Genomic DNA, 25,058 nt, shown 5'->3' with positions numbered 1-25,058 from the left:
CCAAACGAGCCCCGATCGACCTTTCAACCCCGTTTTGCCCAGCCAAATTACCAGGCCGCGACCACTAGCCGCCATCCCTCGCCGTACCACAACGGCACCTGAGCCAATCCTGGCCCCCCGGAGGATCCTAGCCAGCTAGCCAGCCATCCAGCCAGCCAGCCAGCCAGCCGGACAACCAGCCGGTGACAGCATGCCAGCCAGCCGCCGTCCAAAGCAGCCAGCCAGCCAACCGGTGGAGCAGCCGGTTTCAGCCAGCCTGCCAGCCGGCCCCTAGCCAGCCAGCGAGGCAGCCGGTGTGACCAGCTGGTTCCAGCCAGCCCGGCCAGCCGGCCTTCAAGCCAGCCAGCCAGCTATATGGATCCCTGGCCGTCGAACCAATCGTGTCGTCAGACGACAGACCGGCCTTTCAGCCCCTCCGCGTCCAATTAGCTTCACTCAGAGTACACGAGGGCACTCCAAGCTACTGAGCCCCCCCGGCCACGACAAGGCTTGGAACTGATGGGGGGGAGTATAAACATTTGATTTTATTTTTATTAACTAAGTAGAACAATGATGCTAATAAAAGTAACTGATCGTCATCCATTTTGTTACTTTTCGTAAACCCAAGACTATTCCTACTATGCTGCCGGCCAACTGCGAATTAAACTCATACTTGCCGGAAGGAAATTTCTGACAAGTGTGCGGTGTGGTGTCGACGGGCATCCGAAATTTTCTGACAGAAACATTCCAATGTGCGGCCGCCCTAATATCACACGCAGTGTTGCCATCTCGATTTTCTAAAAAGGGCAAGTCGGCACTCTGAAAACGGCTACAAAGGGATAAATCAAAGCGAAAAAAACACGAATAATTTAGTTGCGAGTAAGCCACCCAGCCGGCAGATCGCTAAAAAGTGACATTTTTTGGTTTAATTGCAATTTTGTAATAATAATACTTCGAATCCCACATTTATATATCTATGTGAATCCGAATATTTTGATTGGTTGACTTACCTATTAGCCAATCAGAACGCTCAGCGAGTAAACAAACCCTATTTTGGCGGTTTTGGCCATATTTTGGCATGGTAAAATGGCAAAAAATTACGAAATGGACTCCATTTTGAGTAAATTTTAAATTGAAATTTGTCCCTTATTTTGTTGGTCAACATGTTAGAAAGGCCAATTCTATCCGCGGATATCCGAGGAAGAAAATAGACCCCCTATCCGTATCCGTTACTTTTGTAGTGGATCTTTTACGGGTCCTTCGCCTTAATATTTTTCAAGCGATAGTATTCCATATTAGGTATACTACGTACGTAATTAATAATTATATTGTTGATGTGTAAATATGAAAATATTTTTTAATTAATGTTATGTAATTATAAATTACTAGCTTACCGCCCACGGCTTCGCCCGCTTCGTCTCAAACCTAATAAATTATACACTAAAACCTTCCTATTGAATCACTCTATGTATAAAAAAACCGACAACAATATAATTCAACAACAAAAGGTTAATTAGCGCGGGCTGAATTTGCGAACGGTACTGACGGGTCGACGTCGACTAAACGGGCAACACCAAGATGGACGCCAATCGCAATATCAACTTGCGGGGCTTTATAAGTTATAAGATACAGGTGGTTAGGTTAGGTAGAATTAAAAAGCTTTTGTATTACATTCAGAGTATTTTTATTTCTTAAAATCAATTATTATTTCCTATAAATTATATCACTTTTATGTACCTACTATTAAATGTATCATAGTAACTTATCAAACCAAATTAGTAAATAACTGGTAGGTATTAAATTATATCAACAATATTTATATTGAGATCAATATTATACAACGTTATAACATCATTAAATGAAAATGAGAAAAACAAAACCTTTTGAATAATTATTGTAATGATATTAATCAATATAGAAACCAAACCACTTTTTATGAACACTTGAAACACTTTCACAATCAATTATATTATCTATTTAGTAACAAAATAAAGATCCGTAATTGTCCGTAACTGTAATCGCGGATCTTGGCACCGAATAGCCGTATTCGTATCCATATCCGCGGATATACATTTTTAACATTTTGGCATTTGACTACAACAAATATACCAAACATTAATTTAATAATAGCTATTGTGTATTTTAAAAAAAAGGAATAGGTGTAAGTACTAATGTATTCATGTAGTATCATCTTCTAGTCCCTCTATAGTCGCATCAAAGTTGTTATATTCTTTCTTCTTAACTTCTACACTCTTTATTGAGGCATATATCTGATTGTCTTTAATTTTGTTCAATATTTTGTCATCATGAAAGGGGTGGTTATGTACATTAAGCCTAAAATTAAATAAGAATTCAATTAAAATTAAAATTGGTAATGTATAGTAAGAATACTATTAATGCTAAATAAATTATAGTCATAACAAATATAAAGATTTCATATTTTAAAATACACAGATGAAGTTGTTTAGCATTAGTATTTTGGCATGTGTTTAGCTTATTTTCATGTGTTAGCATAGAACCTAATAGTGTCGCGAGTCTGACTAAGGCTGGTTGCAGAGCTTGACCGACCGTCAGTGCGTACCGTCGGTCCTGACGATACGCATCAACAATTGTATGACTATGACACTAATGCGCATGACAATACGCGTGCGTATGGTCGGTCCAGCTATGAAAGGTTTTATGAATTTCCATACATATGACAAGCGTGACTGACGTACGCACTGATGGTCGGTCAAGCTCTGCAACCAGCCTTAGACTTAATGATTTTTTATATTATATTCCCTATTTCTTCTATCTACATTACCTTACCTATTTGTAATCATATCTCCTTCTGTGTCAACAAAAGCTTGGCATTGTTTTCTCCGATAATCTGCACATCTCCATCGACGCTTAAAACCTTGGTAGGATTGATGATGCATGAGATAGATATAGCGATTTAAAATCAATTGCAAAGCGCCTCTAGTAGATATTGAATACTGTTGATGTTTATAATCTGAAAATATAATTAAGTTTACTATGAATATGCAATATACAAGTTCTTAATAAATTTATTTCATAATAGCAATTTTAATCTATAAAAACATAAAAAAAATAAAGGTCTTTAATCATGTTGGAATGTTAATATAATTAATATTTTTACTGTAAATCTTTAAAACATTAAGTATTTGAATTAAAATGACATATATATGATTATATAATATCTAAAACACTACACTTGTTAATTGTGTAGTGTTTTAGATAGGTATTAGTGAATTTTAATTACAAACATACAAATTACAAAGTAATAAATTACCTACCAGTATTGACTGTAATATCTGCCATAATATTAGGAGTATTATTAAATTTATCAGCAGTTGGATCATTATTACTAATATTGTTAGCAAAAGACAAATTTTTATCAATATTTGATGGGTTTTCTTGCATATCACCTTCATATAAATTAACATTATATAAACTTTGTTGTATTATGTCCGTTGCAGATTCTGTGCTGGGCTGAATTTCATTAAAATTAAAAGTATTGGACAAATCAGGAAAAGTGGTAGGGCTGAAAACAATAAAATATAAAGCTATTGATAGAACTCTTGGTAAAGAATTAAACATTTATGTAAATCATGTAAAATTATAGACACATACATCATCTCAGGCAGATCAAGTGTTGGTTCAACATAATTGTTGTTTCCCATATTTTCTGGCACCGATCCCTGAAATATATTCACATTATAATGGGGACGAACTTGTGTTCTACACATCATACAAGTTCAGTCAATTAGCCTATTAGCATTATACGTCTATTAGCATGTGATTAAAAAAGAAAGACACATTTTTATCAGTGGGTGTCAATATATTATTTTAAAAAAGGTAAAATGTAAATCCCTGCAAAATTTGTTAATAATGTGAATCAAGATCTCAGAAAAATTACTTAGGAACAATTATAATTATTATTATTATATACACTGCAAAACCATAAACAATAAATACTTGCAATAAATAAATAAAATATTTAAAGCCTTTAATTTGAAGTTTATCAATTATATAAATAAATTACATATTATATTAAAGCCTGTTTCAGTGCTTAGAGATTACTTTAAAATTATTGAAATTGGTTGTTTCTTTCAGGAAAAATAAATACAAGAAAAATATACCATGCAGGTTAACCCCCATGGGATAGTTTATGACATATATATATTAGATTAGATTATGAACATTATAAGGTAACGGCACCAGTGGTGGACAAGCATCCAGTAATGGACAAAATAAATATAAAATTTAAATAATAAGACCAAAATAAACGTTATATAATTTGGCAATACTTAAAATAAAAGTTTGGTTCATAAACTATCAAAATACGACACTTCGTCTTATTCGGTCAAAATGTTTGAAGATGGCATAACTTTGTGTTTAGTTGCTGCGACTCGTTTCTAAGAAGTCCGTTTTTACTAAGGAAATCCTTAAGGAAGTGAGGACACAATTTTGTTTTTAAGAATTTTTGTATAAATCTTAGCAAAATTTGACATTACTTTTATTTATAGTAGTTAAGTATACGAAATACTACACGATTTAGTATCATGATAGGTTAAGTTGTTTAAATAAAATTCGTCAGTGTCCATAACTGGATTTAATTCTATGGATATATCAATTTATGGACAAATGTCGAAACTAAACTTTTTTTTAAGATATTAATTACATGCGCTTCTCTACATTGTCTTTTCTTTCTGATTAATAATATACCTATCACGACCATTCCGAACACAGGGTTCCAATATTGTACAACAATTGTCCATGACTGGATTTGCTTTGGTTCCTATAATGGACATTGATATTTTTTGTTAAAATTACACTCCCCGACAAATTGGTAATGCAATCAATGCCCTTAATAATGGGGATAAAGTAACAAAAGCCGCTGAAAGATTTGAAGTGCCAAGAATAATTTTGCACAATAAACTATCAGTTAAAAGTCCTAAGGTCTGCTCAATGGGTCCAACAACATAATATATATCTGAACATGAAGAATATATTTTAGAACAATGGGTCATTATGTGCTGTGCGACTCGTTCTCACTTCATCCTCTATCACTGCATAGATAAATCGCATCCATAAGCGCATTGTAACGCGTCTATCATCTCTGATGAACTGTTTGGATAGCGATCCATTCCAATTTAGCAGCAGACAGCGGTCTGCTGCTAAATTCCACCACCATACAGCACACACGCTTAAATGTAATCCACACCATCTTGACAACAGTTTAAAAGAAGCTTTTTGCCTCGTGCTACAATTTGGAATCCATATCGATGGATCGATCAGATTAAGGCTGCTATTGGCGGTTCACTTCACGAGTGTAGCGGAATGCCAGAAAACAGAGAGATATGGTGGAACATCGTGAAGCGGGTAACATCTACCCTTCAAATCTCATGTTGACCACCCTTCACTCTGACTAGAGTGATACGACGAAGAAGAAGAGTTCCCAAAATGGATGGATGTGTGGCAGTACTTTTTTTAGTTATTTTTCAACCCTGACTTATTGAGTAATAATAGAAAACCCATATTGTTTTTTCTTAACAGACACAACTCTTATTTAACGATGCATTTGTCCAATTTTTTCCTAGAAAATGGAAATTAAGACTGTTTAAAATATTATAAGTATGCAAAATAATTAATAAATACTATTTTTTATAAATACATCCCAGATTTATTGTATTCCAATCATCATTTGCAACATTTTATTGATAACTATAAGTCTTCTCCAAGTGTAAATAACTGGAGAAACAACTTTAGGTACAGTCCATAAATGGGTGTTCATAACTGGATGTTGTCCAAAACTGGGTGTCCATCATTAGATTTTAACTGTCCAACACTGGTGCAAAAAAGTGTTTTTTTAATTTATTAATAACTTCATTATTTACGCATTGTAATCTTTTTTCTAACAATGGTTATGTTAAACTAACATTGAACTATAGTAGAGCCATTTTAATAGGCAACATTTGACAGTTCAACAAAATTCAACAACGTAACCTAGTAACGACGACATAGAATAACATGATATTTCGTTTTGTTAGAACTGCACATTTGCTTAACTTTTTTCAATTATGATTACATATTTATAATAATAATGACCGATACAAGTAATTTTAAGATTTCATTTTACTGATAAACCATACTAAACATAATAAACAATTTCTGAATTGAAGAACTGACGTCGCTACAATTTTGAGTCAATAAACCTTTTTTCTTTTTAAATACCAGAGACGTTACTCTAAAAATCGAAATCTGACATCTAGAATCGAATGCATTGATTACTTGTGAATAAAAATCATCATAAATTAATAAATTCGATTGACAAATGTTTCAAATCCGTATCGATTAATTCACTTTAAATCGATGTTTTTAAGCAGGTTACCTCTCTTCGAAGATAAAATTGATAGACGTCAAATGTTGCCTATTAAATTGGTTCGACTATAAAGGTATTCAAAAACAATATCCAATAAAATTAAAAAACCTATGAGAAATTTGCAAAAAACTTGAATTTTTTCCTTAATCTGTACAAGACTGGTGCCGTTACGTTAATGTTTTTAAATTAAACCAAAAACCTTTATAATACTAAAAATAATCACACAATAATTATATTCAATTAGTAGTTATTTATATATTACCTGTAGAGAAGAAAGTTCATTCAGTCCTAATAGCACCAACTTTGAAGCAGCTTTAAGAAATGGTTGTAAAATATTTACTGGGACTTCAACTTCTCCAGTATAAATGTATTCTACAATAAGCCCCAAAACCTCATGACTAATATCCTTGAAATTAGAAGAAAATTTAGAAAACAACTTGTAATTAGAAATATATTTAATGTTATTAATTATTTTAAGGTATATTATATCTACTTACTGTGAGAAATATAATTGGATGGTCGCAATGTATTGAAGATATCAGTTCTTTTAAATATGGACTGACCAAAGATACAACATTTTTATGAACTTTAACAAGATGTCCTTCTACTGCTAAAGTCATGTCCACAAACTCTTCTTTCTAAAATATTAAAATGATTACTCCAGTAAATTGTAAGTAAATGTTACAGCATGTAATTGACAATTTTACTGCCACTCACTTGTTGTAACCAAGAAAATCCTTTTCCAATCCTATCCTTATGAGAATTCCAAGAGAGATTATAGTATTGGTCAGACATATCGTTAATCAATAGTTCAAAATTTAATCATAAAAACATTGAGATAATATTAATATGGAGACGATACCGCCTACATCACTTATGTTCCACTGAACATACGTCATGTGGCGTAACTGCACTCAGTCGCTTGCTCGCTCATTGGCGCGAACGTCACGCTCATTTTTTATTTGTTTTAAAGTGAAAAGCATCAAATATGCCTACGTGTGTGTTACGATATTGCACAAATAATACAAAGAATACGGAAAAGTGCAAAGGAATAACTTTTCATCAGTAAGTAACTAGATAATAATTTTTAAAACTTAGTTTGAGCAAAATTTTTGGCGGGCGACATTTTGTCATAGATTAAAAATTTAAGATATGACATTGGGCATGAAATAAGTGTTGTTAGTAATATTTGCTGGCGTATATTTTTATAGTATAAAATAATAATTTTACATATTTTGAAAAGCATAGACTGGTTGTTAATTGAAAAAAGGTGAAATCATGAAATATGAAAATCAATTAGGTACTCAATCACCAATTTTTTTTTTGTTAATTGATTTTAATCAAGTTTTTAATTGATATTGTATAAGCTACTGACTTGAACGTATAATTGAATTATTATTTATTTATCTGCACTAATATTATAAAGAGGAAAACTTTGTTTGTTTGTTTGATTGTAATTAATAGGCTCATAAACTACTGGACCGATTTTGATGAAAGGTGAATGCCCATTTTTGGTACTGGTTTTTCTCATGCATCAAGACAACAATACTATTAAAAAAAATCTCGGCAATTTAGAGGCCTTCTTACCATCGGAAAATATATTTTGAACAGGGAATGTTTTGTAAAATCTAATAAGACATGTAATTGTTTAGATCCGTTATTATAGATTTAGTGTCCATTACCGGTTACCACGGTAACCAAGCGGTAACTTATTACATTTACTATGGTAAATAGCTAAATGTATTAATATCGATTATTGTTTTCATTGAATTACAAAAAAATCAATTAACATAAAATCACTCTTTAAGGTATTGTTTATACACTGTAGGTTGTTTTAACAAAATAGTGAAGTAAAATAATATAAATATGTATATATAAAAAAAAAAATATTATTATGACATAGCTTGGTAGGTAACCAGTTATTTCTTATTTGTTTCTTTCTTCGAATATGTAGTGAAAAAATGATTCAAACAACAACAACAACAACAACATGTTAACCGAATAAAAACTCAATTGGCATTTTTTAAGTATATATTTAGGTTTTCTTGAAATCCGTCCCGGAAGATTTCTGGTGCCTACCTACACTAGCCGATGAACAGATAGACTTTGTCTGAAAGCATAAGCTCTACGCATAGATTAAATATGTTAATCGAAAAATAACCTTTGGACGATAAAATGTTACCTAAATCACACATAAACCTAACTAAATCGGGGTTATTTAAGTTTTGAGGTTATTTCACATTTTTCTCAATATCTTGAAAACCCCTGTTTTTATCACAAAAAAATCAATTGGTAAAAATCTTTTGAATATCGAAGAACCCTCCAAAACCACTCTGGCATTGACGCAACACTGTACTGTGGTCCATACTTTCATGGGCATTCTCCTTTGGCACAGACAATCTTAAGACCCTGAGAAAGAACATAGGCTACTTTTTATTGCGAAATATGTGCCACGGGCGAAGCCGGGGCGGACCGCTAGTTCAGAGATAAGTAATTAATATTTTTTCTAAAAAAGGCTCAATTTGTAAGGAATAAAACTTCCCATAGCCCTGACTGAACCTAAAACGTCACTATTTACATCATCCTATATTATATGCCAGATATTGTTAGCCCCGCGTAGTAAAGTCAGTTTATACCTAAAATAAATATTAAGTAAGTACAAAGAAAATTTCAAGTCAACGTGCATGTAAGGAGTGGCACCCAATAAAATAGACAGAATAAAACAAAGTGTCGCCTCTATAGCGGTGAGTCAGTGACATCGCATAATCTATGACTGTCTAGCCGTCATTGGCGTGCCCCGCGCCGCCGCGCTTGGCGCACAGATTTTGTTCGTGGTGTCTGCTCCATATTAATATTATCTCAATGCATAAAAATAATACTTTTCTGTAGAAATATTGTACGTCTATTCGGCACTATGTAACTGTGAGCAGATATATTCAAAATATAAATTATTTATAAATTAATAATGAGTACAATGTTGTTTTTATTTCTTGGATTGTTAGAAACAATTTTTATTATTTTATTTGTTATTTTGTTGATATTATGCTCTGAATTTAGCGACGGACGCTGGTGTCAAGTGTCAACTGTCAAAAATAAAATACTGAATCTTAAGCAATGATCGTAGGGCGTATTCAGAAAGAAAGCTTGAAACATGCGCTTATCGGCGCTTGTCAATGCTCAAACCAGCTTGTCAAAACCAGCATTGACAAGCTTGTCAAAACCAGCATTGACAAGCGCCGATAAGCGCATATAAGCTAACTTATAAATTTCAAGCTTTCTTTCTGAATACACCCTTTGAGACCAAATCAATGACTAAGGGCCGATTTTTCAATCCCGAGATAAACAGTCTAATAACTACCCCTCGAATAGATTTATTCAATTGTTTATCTAACTCATAACGGCTCGCCTATTTTTCAATCGTGATTTATTTGATGAATAACTATCTGACCAAATATTTCCATATTGGCAGCTCTGCTCTCGGAGTGGCGAAACAAACATATCAAATAAGTCAGGTTAGAGCGGGATAGAGTCAACTCTTGCAATTAGTCAACAATCGTCATTATGACACACGTCAGGAGTGCATTTTAAGTTTGCTTGTGTTCTATGATTGTTGATTGTTGTTTTGATTCGAGTAAAGAGTTTTGATTAAATTTGTCTTTAAATTTAAATATATTTTATGATGGAAACGACATAAAGGCAGCGTTCGGCAAATTTTCAATGGCATGGTCATCAATACTACCAAAAACATCATTTTCAATATGATTTTAATTGATAATAATTAAACAGGGTTATTTGTAAAACACCAGCAACCTCGCAGGACAAGATAGCTTACATCATAAGTAACAACATTTGTTCTACGACTTTTGATAATTTGTTAGATTTTATTTTCATACAAAAATAAATATTCATTTCATTTTCTATCTGAATATTATAAACTCTACGTGCATTACAAAAATTACGTAAACAAGAAGCGAACGAGAGGGGGAAGGGGGCGTCGCGTCGTCCTTTCGATAATGAATAGAACATAGACTTACAAATGTTAGTAGAGTACAATAAAAGCTTAAATCATTTAAAAATAATTTATTGCGTTATGCCAAAAGTCGTAGAACAAATGTTGTTATAATGGCAAAACGATAATTTTGTATGGAGTGTCCGGGGTGTGTCTATACCATAAAATAAAATTGGAGTGTTTGTTTTTAATATTAAAATAAACGCATTTTATTCAATGCATATGGTTACACATACTAAAAAAGTAAGTAATTTTTATAATTTTTGTCTGTCTGTCTGTATATTCCGGCTAATCTCTGGATCGGCTGGAGTCTGGACCGATTTTAACGGGACATTCACTGACGGATAGGGAATGATGTTCTAGATGACCTCATTAGAACAAGACAATTTTGCAAACGCGAACGCTCTCACTCGGACTAGATTTGGCGACATAGTGGCGATTTTGAATCTTGCCAAAGAAATTTCACTTCTGACACGTCAATTGCAATGCTATATTTCGAGGTAAATCTGTACTTTGTACAGTGTTTGTAGGTACCAAGGTTTGTACACATCAAGAAGCTTATATCTAATACACTGGAGATTGCACTATGAACTTGCCAAGTTAGGTGTGAAAGGGACAAAAAACAACCAGGCGTCATTCAAGGTCATACCTTCCCGTGACAAGTCAACGTTCATAGTGCAATCTCCAGTGTATTAGATATAAGCTTCTTGGTACACATCTTACATTACCTACTTGAAGTTTCATGTCTGACTTTGTATGACGTCGCGTCGAGTTGATAGCAGCTGTAAGGCCGCGTTTCCACCTGCAAGAAAACTTCCGCGAGAAACGTCCGACAGTCTGTCTGACAGCAACTTGCAAGTCTACTTGCAGGTGGAAACGCGGAATTAGACTTGCAAGTTGCTGTCGGACATTTCTCGCGGAAGTTTTCTTGCAGGTGGACAGGCGGCCTTAGTTTTTTGTGGTTAGATAAAGTACTATAAATAATTGTCGAACCTAAATCTGAAATATCACTTGACGGAAATAAATCTTAGTTTTTAATTAATGAATTTTTGAATATCAGAAAATTGTGTGAAAATTAATATAAGTAGTTACGCCACGTTACGCGCGGTCGGCTGTCAAATTTAGATAAGTTCTGAATAAAAATTCGCCACGGGGCTTCTTTGGTGACGATGACTATTAATAATAATTATTAACATGCAGGGCAAGCCCCAACCGTTTATTTGTCAATGTCAGATAGACATTTCTAATTTCCATCAATTGCTCTTAGATCAAAACAGTAGGTAGTGAGTAGGTACCTACTGAGTAGGTATATGGTATAGTGATTAGTGAGATATACATACCTACCTTTTATAATAAAAACAATAGGACGTAGGTATTTAGTACTTACCTATTTTAAATACTAAATTTCCTTCAGGAAATCAGAACAGAGGACTCAGACCGTAGTTGTAGCACTATTGACTAAGACCAATAAAATACAGGCTACTTCTTTACTGGTGATTAATAACTAACTACATAGAAATAATTACATCTTTAAAAAATGGTCTCTTTGAAGTGTTGATGAGAAGATTATTATTGAGATTTTATCTTAATACCACTTCTCTGTACAGATTGTATTGAGATACTTACTTGAAATTTTGAAAAATTATTTCTTAATATTAGGTATTTAGTAATGTCACCTCTAGGTAAGGTACCAAAATTTTCAAGGGTTTTTACGGGTCAAAATAACTTGGCGAGCTATTACCGCAGGTAAGTTCCATAGTTACCATTATTTTATTAAGAGTTTTGCATTTGATTAACATAGATTCCAAGTAATAACAACTATTTTAGATACAGCCAAGCAAAAATACCATGTTATGACGTCGTTGTAGTAGGAGGTGGTATTGTTGGATCTGCTTCTGCAAGAGAGTTAGCTTTGAGACACCCAAGTTTAAAAATTGCACTAATAGATAAGGAAAACAGATTTGCTTTCCATCAAAGTGGCAACAACAGTGGAGTCATTCATGCTGGCATTTACTATAAGCCGGGTTCATTGAAAGCAAAGCTTTGTGTCGAAGGTCTTAATCTGTCTTATAAATATTTTGATGAAAAAGGTATTAAATATTCAAAGTGTGGAAAACTCATAGTAGCAACAGATAGAGTAGAAGTACCTCGTCTTCTTGACTTATATGATAGAGGATTGAAGAATGGGGTAAAAGATATAAGACTATTAGATGCTGAAGAAATTAAACAATTAGAACCACATTGTAAAGGATTGCAAGCACTGTGGTCTCCACATACAGGAATTGTAGACTGGGGTGTAGTTACTCGATCCTATGTGGAAGATTTTAATAAATGTGGGGGGACAAGTTATTTGAACTTTGAAGTTAAAAAATTCATTGAAGGTGAAAATGCAGAATATCCTGTTATTTTAACAAATTCAAAAGATAACACAGTACATGCAAAATATGTACTTACCTGTTGTGGTTTACAATCAGACAGTGTCGCTGTATTAACAGGCTGTCCTGAAGAACCCAGGATAATCCCTTTTAGAGGTGAATATTTATATTTATCTCCACATAAAAGTAATCTTGCTAAAGCAAATATATATCCAGTACCAGATCCAAGGTTTCCTTTCCTTGGAGTCCACTTAACTCCAAGGATTGATGGTCGTGTGATTGTTGGACCTAATGCTATTTTAGCATTTTGTAAGGAAGGTTATAGGTTAGTATTGTTGATAAGTTCTAATTATTATAGTATGCTAGACTTTTGGTTATTATAACTTCCATAATTAATTGGTTTGATTACAGATGGGGTGATATTAATGTGCAAGAATTGAAGGAAATACTTTCATTTTCTGGATTCCGAAGGATGGCACTGAAATATGCTGGCTTTGGGCTCAAAGAGATGAGCAGGTCAATCTTCATTCCATTACAAGTGAAACAAATACAAAGATACATTCAAGATATTACAAGTAGTGATGTTGAAAGAGGACCAGCTGGAGTGAGGGCACAGGCCATGGCAAAGGATGGTATGTTGTTCCATGAAAGTTATCATTTTGTTACATAATATTTTTGGTAACAGAAGCCTTAGTTTTAACTTTTACTAAACTCAAGCATATAATATAAGTCTCATAATTTATTGCAACTCATTTTCATTCATTTTATTTTTCCGCAACAGTAAATTGTTATGTTGTGAGTAGTAATCATTCAGACAAGGAAAAATTACTACTAGTATTTCATATAGCATTTTGTTTAAGCAAATGAAAACAAGTGACCGACATCAGTAAAGTGAAATGTTAAATTTCAGGTACTCTTATTGAGGATTTTGTATTTGATTCCAAGCCTGGTTCTGGTGCGATCGGTAGCAGAGTACTCCACTGTAGGAATGCACCGTCGCCTGGTGCTACTTCATCTCTTGCTATTGCAAAAATGATTGCCGATAAAATGAAAGAAGAATTTAAGTTTTAATCAGTTTTACAGTCTGTTGAAAAGTGATGTTAGCGCCATTGAGATAATATTACTACGTATGGAGGAGACACCACTAACAAATTCTGCGGCGCGGGGCGCATTTTTTGCTCTAAGTTTTAAAAATTATTATCTAGTTAGAGTTTCAAGACCTCCTTGACCTGGAGACGCCACTGGGCGTTTGCCATGCATGCCAACATTAAAACTTTTAACCACCAGCTTAATGCTTAATAAGGCAGATTGCAGGTTTAGAGGAGATTAAAAAAAAAAAAAAGGTAGTAAAAAAGTAGGTACTTACCGATGAAAAGTTATTCCTTTGCACTTTTCGTATTATTTGTGCAATATCGTAACACACACGAAGACATATTTGATGCGTTTCACTTTAAAACAAATAAAAAATGAGCGTGCAGTTAAGCCATATGGCTTATGGTGAGCGGAACATAAAGTGATGTAGGGGGTGTCGTCTCCATATGTATATCTCAATGGTTAGCGCTAGGATTGTGTGATACTATAACAAAAATGTTACATTTGATATTGAGATTTTTTTATTTTTTTAAAGCATTTACAAAAACAATATTTTTATAATTAATTTTTTGTTGTTCATTTTTATATGTTTTACTAAGTAACTACGATCAAATGCTAGTTTAATTTTGCTATTTATTCTTTTTAAGTTGTTACATTTTATTGATTGTTTATATTGTGAATCTGTGGGTGTACAAACTAACTTTACAATATTTGAATGTTTTATAAACCAAACTTACATATAAATATCATATTAATTATAGTATAATAGCCAACTGCTTATAAATATTTTCTTTAAATGCATTATATATTATTGCTGGGAAATTTCTCAACAATAATATTTAAAATATATTAATTTTTGTTATTTAAATATATAAACAAAATACATGATTGTTATATATTAAATGGTTAAAGGTATTTTGGCATACTAATACTTATTGGTATCTTTTAAAGGTAAATAACAAAAAACAATCATTTCTATTTACTAGCTATTGAACAATTCTGTAGTATTTATATTAAAGCTCTATGCTTTATGTACTAATCAACAACCTGTATAGACTTTATGCTACCATTATAAATATATTTCTATATCTATCACATAAATAAAATTACATAATTATTTACATAGTATAAAAATATTTAGTTCTTTAACTTACATAAGCATTTCTAATTCAAATATAGCACCTAAAGTTGATCGGCAATATTCAATAGAATATTTCTAGCTCTTTTTGACTCATAAATCTATGGAATCTATTATGTTTTAAAACAACTGTGAAATAAATTAGACCATAAACATATTATATCGTAATTTATTTCACAATGATAATAAAACAGCATAACATTATTAGGTACTTGTGGATGGACAATTGGACAGAATATTATATTTATATTACAATAATATTATATCTTAATATGTATCTACATTTGGAGAGAATATAACAATATTTATAAAATCAGACACTAGCCATTATACACAATTAATAAAATAAAAAAGTAACAATATGTTAAATACTTACATTCTTTAGATTTTTTTATTTATTTGCAGAAATATTTTTACATTTAAATATTTTGCTAATAATCAGGATTGGGCACTTTGTCACGACTAAGTTTATTGTGTTTTCTGCCTCTAACAAATATACTCAAAATATACCAAGGAATCTATTTTTTATAAGCCTGTTAAACTTTATGAAACATTATTATTCCAATATTTTTTTAACCATGATACTGATGGGTTAAACACATGTATGTTTTTTTTATTAAAGTTTGATTAGCTGTTGTTATTAGATTTAAGATTTGTTAATAATAAATTTAAATAAAAATAATTACATATATATTATTATTCCTGAAGACTTCTTTTTTGAAGTGTTTTAATTTCCTCCTGTACCAAAAATATGTTGCTTAAAATCCTGAGTCATTCTATGGCAATGCCTTTCCTAGTGAAGTAAATATACTGTACTTTGAGATCATATATCGTGGTCATGTGGAATAATATATTGCTGACTACTACTATATATTCCGAGAATCCAAACATAGAATAAACTGAAACAAATAGTGTTGACTCAAGTGAAAACTTATAAAAGCATACTTATTTATAAATATTAATTATTATCAATCACTCACCATAAGGTTCACACAGTCTATTGTGTCTTAAAAAGAAATAGGCAGCAAATGCAAAGGACCCAACATTAATGAAAAATGCTCGCCATTTCAATTTTAAAGAGTATGCTTCTGTTGGGGAACTAGTTTGTCTTCTTCTGTATTTTGTCATCATCATGCAAGTGAAGAACATGTAAAATATTGATGTTCCAATAAATGTTTTAAAGCATGCCTCATGATATGCTGAAAAAAAAATTTCATTAAGTCTCAATAAACTATTAAATATATTAATTATGTAGTCAAAAAATAAATAAAAAAGGTAAATTCTTTAAAATACTGTATTGACACTGGATAAGTCAAAGTTTGAATTAAAACTGTCAAGTGTCAGTATAAAATGGGTCAAAATGGAATCTGAAGCAGTCAGTTACATTTATTATATACACACCGGCACAATTAGCGGAACAAAAAAAAAAGTGAGACTATGAGATAATAACGCATATATTTGACGAAAATGTAATTAGATACAAAATAACAAGTTGATTAACATCTTTTAACAACGACTTTGAAAAGTCTTCGTTATTTTTTATTGAAAAATTAAGAAATTTGAAATAAGTGAAATTTTTAGATGATTATGAACCATCACAAAAAAATAAAAAAAGTAAGCAATAAATGATTTGACAATAAAATTAAAGCAAAATTAATAACGAGTGTTTCCCCCTCTTGCTCCGATTACGGTTTCCATTCGTCTGGGCATGCTACAGATTATGTTATCGATGATTTCTTGAGGCAACCGCTCCCACTTCTCAAGTAATTCGTTTCCAAGTTCATTCAGATTGTTGGGGGTTGGCATTCTGGATTTAACCGTTCTTTTTAGCAAGTCCCAGACATGCTTTATCGGATTCATATCGGGGGAATTTGCTGGCCACTGCATCACCGGTATACCTACGTGGCTCAGATATGCCTGTACCGATTGTGCACTAAGAACACGAGCATTATCTTGCATTAGAATAAAGTAGTCACCAATAAATGGGGCAAATGGTACAACATGTTCTTCTTAAATGTCTCTGATGTATCTATCTGCTGTCATGGTCCCTCCTGTGACTATCAATAACTCCGTACGAGCTCTCAAACATATCCCTCCCCAAACCATTATCGAGCCGCCACCATAAGCTACTGTGTGTTCAAAATTAGACTATATTTGGCGTTCTCCTCTGTGTCTCCATATTCGCTGTCTCCCATTGATCTGTTTTAAAAGAACTCTGCACTCATCAGTAAAGAGAACCTGCTGCCATTCGTTCAAATCCCAGACGATGTTCTCGCGTATCGGTTTCTGTTCCGCTAATTGTGCCGGTGTGTGTATTTAACACGGGTACTTATTAAATAAAATCTCAAATTAGTTTCAATGTGTTTTAATTGAGCTTTAAACTTACGATAGTTAAAAGATGATGTCCACTGTGTCAATCCCAATAAGGCTAAATTTTCAATAACATTTAAAAATACTGCTAACTTTACTACAATTAAACAATTTTTACTAATGATGCTCCTATAATATTCCCATCGCAAATAAATTATAAAAAACCTTATTGGAGCGTGAATGAATATAGCCGTTTTCCAAATAGTTCGTTGTGGTTCATAATTTCCTATTGATGCTGATATCGACGGAAACACATTTGGAACTTTGCAGTGAGTATTATTTGCTTTCTCAAAATCTTTATACATAGTCATTAGGACACACATAACAAATGCAAATAATGGAAGAGACACTGTAATAAAGCCCAATTTAGTTATTGGAATTTTAATAAAATACTTTTTTTCGGACGCATTATGGAGTGGTAAATACATTGGCATTTGTTAATTATACATAGGAAGCACGATATACTTATTAAAAGTAACTACTTTAGTCAGAAACTTAGATTACTAGTAAATTATTGCAGTAAAACTGAGCTGCAATCTGCATTCTGCAATGCACCTGCAATTTGTCAGACTGCCAGCAAATGTCAAAAGTCAAAACAAATGGTATAGACTACAGAGCTAAGAGCAATAGAGCCATTGCTCTGAGGCCAATAGAGCTTCTTGGTATAGAGAATCTAAGGCCGCCTGTCCACCTGCAAGAAAACTTCCGCGAGAAATGTCCGACAGTCTGTCCGACAGCAACTTGCAAGTCTAATTCCGCGTTTCCACTTGCAAGTAGACTTGCAAGTTGCTGTCAGACAGACTGTCGGACATTTCTCGCGGAAGATTTCTTGCAGGTGGAAACGCGGCCTTATGTAAGTTTATAGAGTTGCCATTTTAATATTTATAAATTTATTTCTAGACTCTAGTTATTTGGTTAAATTATAATTAACTTTAATCTACAAATCACTTTTTTTATTCGTGGCAATTAAACATTAAAACAAAATAATATTAAGATAACAAAAAAAGCGTGTGGGCCGAGCACACGTGTTAGATGTGAAATTTCTATGGCAAGATTCAGATACCAAAATCACAAAATCGTAGCCTTACTCCATGACGTGACGGTATAGCCATGACGTGACCCATAAATTTTACTCTCAACACGTTTTAAAAAGTTTCACTGCAATTATAAAACAAATAAGAAAATAATATTTTTCTACTCTTTGATACTACTATTATAGGCACCATAAGTCAACCCACAGAGTCAACCGCACCATACGTACGCAGAAAAGTTTGCTGTAACTTACGACTGGTTTATAATAATTAATCTCCTCGTCCTGGCATTCAATTTTCAAATCATTAATGTTCCATAAAAAATCAAATAACATAGAAAATTTATCGTGTACAGTACTATGTTTTAATGGACGTTGGTTTGCTTAGTTGGTTTGGGCCAAAAAAACTATAACCTACTCCAGGGAGTAGGAAATTCCTAGCATGTTTAGTTTGAATAATTTTTCTTGGTTTAATTTCTGAGCAGTTTTTAGTTCTGTAGCCAAAAGCAGAAGGCTTTTTAGTTCACATGATAGGCAGATATAAAAAGGTATATTTTTACGCTTAATTACAACCGTGAGCGCTGGGCCAATACAAAAGACAATTGACTTCTATAATATACCTAACTCTGTAACTCTTTAAGTGTAGGTGGTGGTGGTGGTGGTGAAGATGTACAATCTTAAAATTTTGTTGAGTTAGGTAGGCAATCTTGTAAACCACAGTAAAACAACTTGCAAAAATAATATAGTGATTAGTTATGTATTTGTTATTTTTTTTAATAACTCATTGGGGTTGAAATTCAACACCACGTGGTCTACGGCAGGACAAGGAAACCTCTATAGGTACCTAGATCATGTGGTGAGTTATCATGCAACGTGTTATGCTTCGGCGTAGAATAATTGATAAAACAAAAAACAGTTACCTCGCAACGCACAACCCTTGATCGTTAGCTGATGATCCACGGTGAGGGTTTTTATACATTTGATAAGTAGACGCCTACGATTTATATCATAAACTCCCTATAATTATTGTTTAACTTAGAAATAATATGTCATAGTAATGTTTGATAATACATCATGGAAGAGCTTTTAAATAAAAATATTTTTAAGGACGCTGAACTTTTAAAATACGCTCCAGATTATAATTGTGAAGATATTTATTTACGTCTTGAGCATCGAAGAGATATGGTATGTTAGTTCAAATTAATTGTAGTGAAATAAGTGTAGATATAGAGCTTATTAAATACCTACATCAAAAGGCGGAAGCTTCAAAATTGAATTTTCATTAGCAATCTAATCTATTTATTTAAATACCTAACTAACTACCTTGTGTTGGTATAACTTCTTCCTTTTCACTTTTAAATTATTATTTTCAGGCAAAGGATACACAAAAACACCGGCAAAAAAATAATAAAACAAAAATGTACGTAGTTAACTAGGTAGTTATATTGACACACTTATACATCTATATATATATATATATAAAACTCAAAGGTGACTGATATAGTGATCTATCAACGGACAGCCCAAACCACTGGACGTATCGGGCTGAAATTTGGCATGCAGGTAGACGTAGGCGTCCCTTAAGAAAGGATTTCCCGAAATTCTTGCGGGAACGGGGAAAAACGGGGATGCACGAACAAAGTTGTGGGCGGAAGCTAGTATATAATATTTTAATTTTAATATCTACTGACCGTCTACTGAAATGTTGCAGTTAGGTTTGTTTTCATAATTTTCACTTAGCCAGTAGGTACCTACGGTAGCTATCCGGCAAAATAATATCTGAAAACTAAAAGGGATTTTCTGGATGATTGATTTAATAGGTACTTACAGTTCTAAGTTTAGTGTTCCAATACTTTTCTCGCGTTAATTTTTTAGGTGATTGTGCTAAAATAGCGTGATTTATAGTAGGTATACTTTAGCTCTCCTCGACATTTTTCTCTACGCACCTTAGTTTTATGCTAATTAGTATACAAATTCACATTTATAAATAGCTGCGTTTCGTGGTTTCACTGGCGTGGCTCCGCTCCTGTTGTTCTTAGCGTAATGATGTATAGCCTGCCCTATAGCCTTCCTCGATAAATGGGCTATCTAACACCGATATAATTTTTCAAATCGGACCAGTAGTTCCTGAGATTAGTGCAATAGTCATTGAGCATTAAAACAGGTAGAATTACGTAAAAAAAATGTATTTTTTTTCAGAAAATTGGAAAATAAAATCTACAATAATTCGTTCTATAAAGTGAATACTGAATTAGCGAAACTTCATAGTTTATTTCGAAATAAAGATGCAGATAATCAGTTGATATTAAAAAACTGTAAAAAGAGAAACAAATATTATAAAGTTCCAGTTAAAGCAGATGGTCAAAATTGTCATAAAAACGCATCCAAAAAGGAAGCCTATTCATTACAAAAAGAATTGTGTGCATATCAAGATTTTCCCAATTTAACAGTAGAAAATGAGAGCCATTTTAAAATTTTACCGAAATTAAAGGCAACAGAATTGTCACATAACAATCCATATAAAGAGGAGGTTGATATTGCAGGACATTTTGATGAGAAAAATAACAGCAATAGCGATAAAACTAAGGAAATCGCTTATCCCAGCAGTGACTTTGAAACAACAATAACACTAAACGATCAGAATAAATTACATACATTTGATACAGAATATCCCGAAGAATTTACAAAAGAAACTGATTTGCAATCACTTTTAATAATGATGACTATTACTTCAAATTACAGTGAACCAAATAATGACAAACATTTTCACGAAAATGATAATTACCAAGATTTAAAAGAAAATACAGAACTTCCTAACAGTTACAACATACAAGAGATCATTGACGATAACCTCTCAGATAAAAACTCAATTAGTGATATATTAAAAATAAAACCACTGAGTGAAAATCGTGAGATGATTTTATGTAAAAAATATTTACGAAAATGGAAATCCTACGTTAAGATTAAAACAGAAAATATGATTAACCGTCAGAGAAAACAAACTCTAAATATGTTTCTTGACAAAATTAGTAAAGCAAAAAGAACTGTGAATGATACGGCAGAGCCTACACATAAAGCAAAAGTTCACGTACGAGATTATAATAGTTATCAACACAGGTAAGATTTTAATTTCTGAAACTTAGACTATATTGTTCAACATTTTCACAAGATTTTTATTTGTAGATACAAGGTTCAAAGAAATATAATTGCATTACAAAAGGCTAAACTAGAGCAACAAAATAAATTGATAGAAGAGCTCAAGTATAACAAAATAATCGAAGCTTCCCGACATTCTTTAGACACCATGAAAGAAGAAGTTAGAAAAACTTATTACGAAATCGACAAACATTTAAAACCCAAAATCAAATTGCTAACCAATGAGCTTAATATTAAAGAAATCGAAGGTACGTATGAACCACGGATCGAGGGAACAAAACAATAAAATGATTGGATTTTAAACAAATATATAAAATACTTAATTGAATCTTTACAGAGCCGTCATTAGTATTACAATGTCTAAAAGTGCCTCAATTTTTACAAAGGATGGAAGCTAGAGCCCGTAAACGAGAAGAAAAGCATGCCATAATAAGGGAGAGAAGGAAACAAATGGAAGAAGAAAAAATAAGACTTAAACAGCAGGTAATTTTTAATCAATGTATAGTCAGAATGGGAAATATTAAATAAAAGTACCTAATTCTAAAAGCATGTGCGTAATAAATGCTATGTAACTAATAATACATTATCTAATAAATGTTGAATTAATAGGCAGAATTAGAGAAGGTTGAAATGGATAAAGAAGAAAAACTGAAAAGAATGAAGGAATTGAAACAAAAACGTAAAAAAGAAAAGATAGAAAATATAAGAAAAAAGCAACACGCAGAACGATTAAGAGCTTTGACTGTAATGGCTGACTTACATTATGAAAAAAGTTTAATGTTGAAATATGGACTTCGGCCATTTCAACTGTTAATTCAAATTAAGCAAGAAAATATTGAAAAAGCGCGTGCACATTATAAGTTCCAGTTATTGAAAAATGTTTTTTTTGAATTGGATGTTTTATACAGAAGATATGTGGTTTGAGAGAAATTACAAAGCCGAAGAATTTTATAGAAAAACAATTTTAAAACGAACTTTTAATGCTTTAAAAGAGGTGATTTCACATTTTACTTAAAGTGATTAATAATATCGTTTGAATCTCTTCGTATTATAAATATGTGTGTGTTGTCAGACAAGCAAAGAATTATTGTTTTATAAGTTTAATCAATAGGTCTATAAATACTTAGGTAGGTATGTTTTATTTTTTTAGCATCATTATGAATACATCTTAAAAAAGCAAGTTGCTGAGGACTATTATGATCTATACGTAACGCAGATAACGTTTAGGAGGTTCCGTGAATACGTCAAAATCATGAAAGAAGAGTTTACAATGAAATGGACAAAGGCGGTGAATTATCATAATTGGTAAATATGTATTATGTTATAAATTTAAGCAATTAAATAATATATTATATTTTAGAGAATACCTAAATTTTGTCAGGTTGTTGCCCGACTGGTGTAGGCGAGCAAGCGAGATGTAATCTGTTTACTTACATTCTGATTTCTGGCAAATAAAATATAATGATTTGATTTGTTTTTTTTTTATGCGTGAGAGTAAAAGAGCGCGCTTTATAACAGGCTGTTCTCGTTTTATAAACTGCCTGTCTGTAGTTTTTGGTATAAGCATACATCTTTTTTCTTGAAAAATTTAAGGAGAAAAAGACGCGTGGCACTCGGGGACTGCCGCGGTAAAGCTATTGCATAGCATGCCTTCAAGCCACACCTTCGAGCCCGTCGGAGTGGGGAGCGTGAGGTTTTTTCGTTACGGAATTTCTCGATTCGGTCCCCGCGTTCAAGGTCCGCGATAGAAGCTATGCAATAGCTTAATAAAAATCTGAATTCTATTCGATAATAAATGGATTCTTTTTGTTTTCCAACAGTAACCTTCTATTCAAGACGTTCACATGCTGGCGGACATTGCCGGCGCTAAATGTTTTACAGCGTGAACAGGAAGCGAGGAAATTGAAATGGCGACAGAAAGTGTTACAAGTAGTACCTGATTACAAACCACCGGACGATTAAATCTATAATATTCTGAATTGTAGGTATAAGTAGTACTTAGTACAGGTTAATGTCGATGTGATACCTACATCGATCATCGATGGTAATAAGTATTACCTACCCGCATCTATACACATTACACATAATAAAATTGTAGGCAACTCAAAACTATACATCGAATATTTTGAAGTGTTTTAGGCGCGTGCTTTAGGCGCGTTGAGAGTAAAATTTAAAGGTCGCGTCCTGGCAATACCATCACGTCATGGAGTAAGGCGACGATTTTGCTATCTTTGAATCTTGCCAAAGAAGTTTCACTTCGGACACGTGTGCTCGGCACACACGCTCTTTTTTTTTTAAAGAATAGGTACTTGGATGGATGGATTTACTTCAAACTTAGTACAGAGATAGCTTGAAACCTGAGAAAGTAGAGGTACACAGTATCGGAAATCCTACGGGAACGGGAACTATGCGGGTTTTTCTACACGGGCGAAATCGCTGGCGGAAAGCTATGTACTTAATAAACTTATTATAACAGTATTTTTCAGATATAGTGAGTACGGGTAAGTCCGGACATGGGGTAAGAACGTAAACATCAAAAATTCGGCGAATATGAGCATATTTATTTACGGGGGCAAAATTCTGTACGACTTCATTTTGTTTTGCATAGACCTTCAGGTTCTGGGCGTGACTCCGACGAGCCGCGCGCCTGTAAAGTGGATTTCAAAAAAAATCGTCAAAAAATCATTTTAGAGCGTAAAAGATCGGATATATTTTTTTTATCGACCTAATGCTATATTCAATAGAAGTGCATTTAAAAGCATGTCCGAACTTACCCTGAAGAGTACTTTTTTACCATAGTCATAAAAAAAGTAAGTGTTGTTTTTAAACGCCTTTAAATCAGAAACTGTTGAGTTTATAAGAATAAACTTATTGTAGAGCAAAGCGATGCTAAATGAATTGTCATTTATATCAGTTTTAAGTAGTAAATCTTGAACTAGTGCTGAGAAAATCGGGCTTTTGCTAGATTATTTCAGTTCGTCTAAAATCCGTCCGGTCTTACCCCAACTTATTGTAGAGCAAAGCGATGCTAAATGAATTGTCATTTATATCAGTTTTAAGTAGTAAATCTTGAACTAGTGCTGAGAAAATCGGGCTTTTGCTAGATTATTTCAATTCGTCTAAAATCCGTCCGGTCTTACCCCGACTCACCTTATAATAATTATATTACATACCAAGCTTTGTGTGCGTGTGTGTTTTTATTAAATAATTAATTAATAACGAAAGAAAAATTATAATCCATATAAATGGAGGAATTTTAATTTGGTGAAAGATTTAATTTGTTTAATATTAAATAGGTAATCGTAAAGACTTACAATGTTTTATTTTGCTATTCCTAATACCTAAGGATCACTTCACTTCAATATTATCAGGTAGTAAAATAAGTTGTACTTTGAAATACTGGGATGTCAATTGTTATTGTGGAATACACAGGACAAAGACGTCTTTATACTCGAAATTAGCTGATACCATTTTTGATCTTGGTCACAACCGGAAAGGTCAGGTAAGAATAAAACAAAAGGAAA

The 25,058-nt window shown here is 32.8% G+C and overlaps 4 protein-coding genes across 5 annotated transcripts; 2 read left to right on the top strand and 2 right to left on the bottom strand.

Annotated features, from left to right (window-relative positions):
- Positions 1 to 1,632: 1,632 nt before the first annotated feature.
- LOC123693814 (protein abrupt-like) lies at positions 1,633 to 9,447 on the bottom strand. 2 transcript variants are annotated; one of them, XM_045639047.1, is made up of 8 exons: positions 9,238 to 9,447; positions 7,082 to 7,195; positions 6,858 to 7,002; positions 6,627 to 6,736; positions 3,613 to 3,680; positions 3,276 to 3,523; positions 2,788 to 2,971; positions 1,633 to 2,313 (listed from the first exon to the last, which is right to left on the bottom strand). In XM_045639047.1, exons 2-8 carry the CDS (start codon positions 7,157 to 7,159, stop codon positions 2,157 to 2,159), a joined length of 990 nt encoding a protein of 329 aa, XP_045495003.1. In that variant the 5' UTR covers positions 7,160 to 7,195; positions 9,238 to 9,447; the 3' UTR covers positions 1,633 to 2,156. The 2 variants fall into 2 exon arrangements, with proteins under 2 accessions (XP_045495003.1, XP_045495002.1); XM_045639046.1 differs by having other exon boundaries at positions 1,635 to 2,313; positions 6,627 to 6,770; positions 6,862 to 7,002.
- A 2,246-nt stretch (positions 9,448 to 11,693) lies between these two features.
- LOC123693805 (L-2-hydroxyglutarate dehydrogenase, mitochondrial) lies at positions 11,694 to 14,167 on the top strand. The gene is made up of 4 exons (XM_045639022.1): positions 11,694 to 12,119; positions 12,201 to 13,073; positions 13,160 to 13,380; positions 13,659 to 14,167. Exons 1-4 carry the CDS (start codon positions 12,043 to 12,045, stop codon positions 13,817 to 13,819), a joined length of 1,332 nt encoding a protein of 443 aa, XP_045494978.1. The 5' UTR covers positions 11,694 to 12,042; the 3' UTR covers positions 13,820 to 14,167.
- Positions 14,168 to 14,796: 629 nt separating this feature from the next.
- Positions 14,797 to 17,924, bottom strand: LOC123693822 (post-GPI attachment to proteins factor 2-like). The gene is made up of 3 exons (XM_045639058.1): positions 17,365 to 17,924; positions 15,959 to 16,177; positions 14,797 to 15,877 (listed from the first exon to the last, which is right to left on the bottom strand). The coding sequence occupies exons 1-3, from the start codon at positions 17,780 to 17,782 to the stop codon at positions 15,750 to 15,752; spliced, it is 765 nt and encodes a 254-aa protein (XP_045495014.1). The 5' UTR covers positions 17,783 to 17,924; the 3' UTR covers positions 14,797 to 15,749.
- A 2,886-nt stretch (positions 17,925 to 20,810) lies between these two features.
- On the top strand, positions 20,811 to 24,817 carry LOC123693802 (coiled-coil domain-containing protein 191). Its single transcript, XM_045639020.1, is given in 7 exon segments — positions 20,811 to 21,495; positions 21,562 to 21,782; positions 21,872 to 22,017; positions 22,144 to 22,416; positions 22,418 to 22,528; positions 22,685 to 22,839; positions 23,355 to 24,817. Coding segments are annotated over 7 exon segments (1,449 nt in total). The 5' UTR covers positions 20,811 to 21,094; the 3' UTR covers positions 23,497 to 24,817.
- Positions 24,818 to 25,058: the final 241 nt, after the last annotated feature.

Source organism: Colias croceus, chromosome 8 (assembly GCF_905220415.1).
Source record: "Colias croceus chromosome 8, ilColCroc2.1".
NCBI classification, from domain to species: Eukaryota; Metazoa; Arthropoda; class Insecta; order Lepidoptera; family Pieridae; genus Colias; species Colias croceus.
Note: the sequence above shows the minus strand (reverse complement) of the source record. Positions and strands in the feature narration are given on the sequence as shown.

Bases quoted from the DNA above. Each gene is read 5' to 3' on its own strand.
- LOC123693814 (XM_045639046.1), bottom strand. From the start codon at position 7,159: ATGTCTGACCAATACTATAATCTCTCTTGGAATTCTCATAAGGATAGG. The intron at 3,681-6,626 runs GTAATATATAAA...AATATATTTCAG, and splicing joins ATGAACTTTCTTCTCTACAG to GGATCGGTGCCAGAAAATAT. The intron at 3,524-3,612 runs GTATGTGTCTAT...TATTGTTTTCAG, and splicing joins CTTGATCTGCCTGAGATGAT to CCCTACCACTTTTCCTGATT.
- LOC123693822 (XM_045639058.1), bottom strand. From the start codon at position 17,782: ATGCCAATGTATTTACCACTCCATAATGCGTCCGAAAAAAAGTATTTT. The intron at 16,178-17,364 runs GTAAGTTTAAAG...TTTTTTTTTCAG, and splicing joins GACATCATCTTTTAACTATC to CATATCATGAGGCATGCTTT. The intron at 15,878-15,958 runs GTGAGTGATTGA...TATTTGTTTCAG, and splicing joins TAGACTGTGTGAACCTTATG to TTTATTCTATGTTTGGATTC.
- LOC123693805 (XM_045639022.1), top strand. From the start codon at position 12,043: ATGTCACCTCTAGGTAAGGTACCAAAATTTTCAAGGGTTTTTACGGGT. The intron at 12,120-12,200 runs GTAAGTTCCATA...CAACTATTTTAG, and splicing joins TTGGCGAGCTATTACCGCAG to ATACAGCCAAGCAAAAATAC. The intron at 13,074-13,159 runs GTTAGTATTGTT...GTTTGATTACAG, and splicing joins TTTTGTAAGGAAGGTTATAG to ATGGGGTGATATTAATGTGC.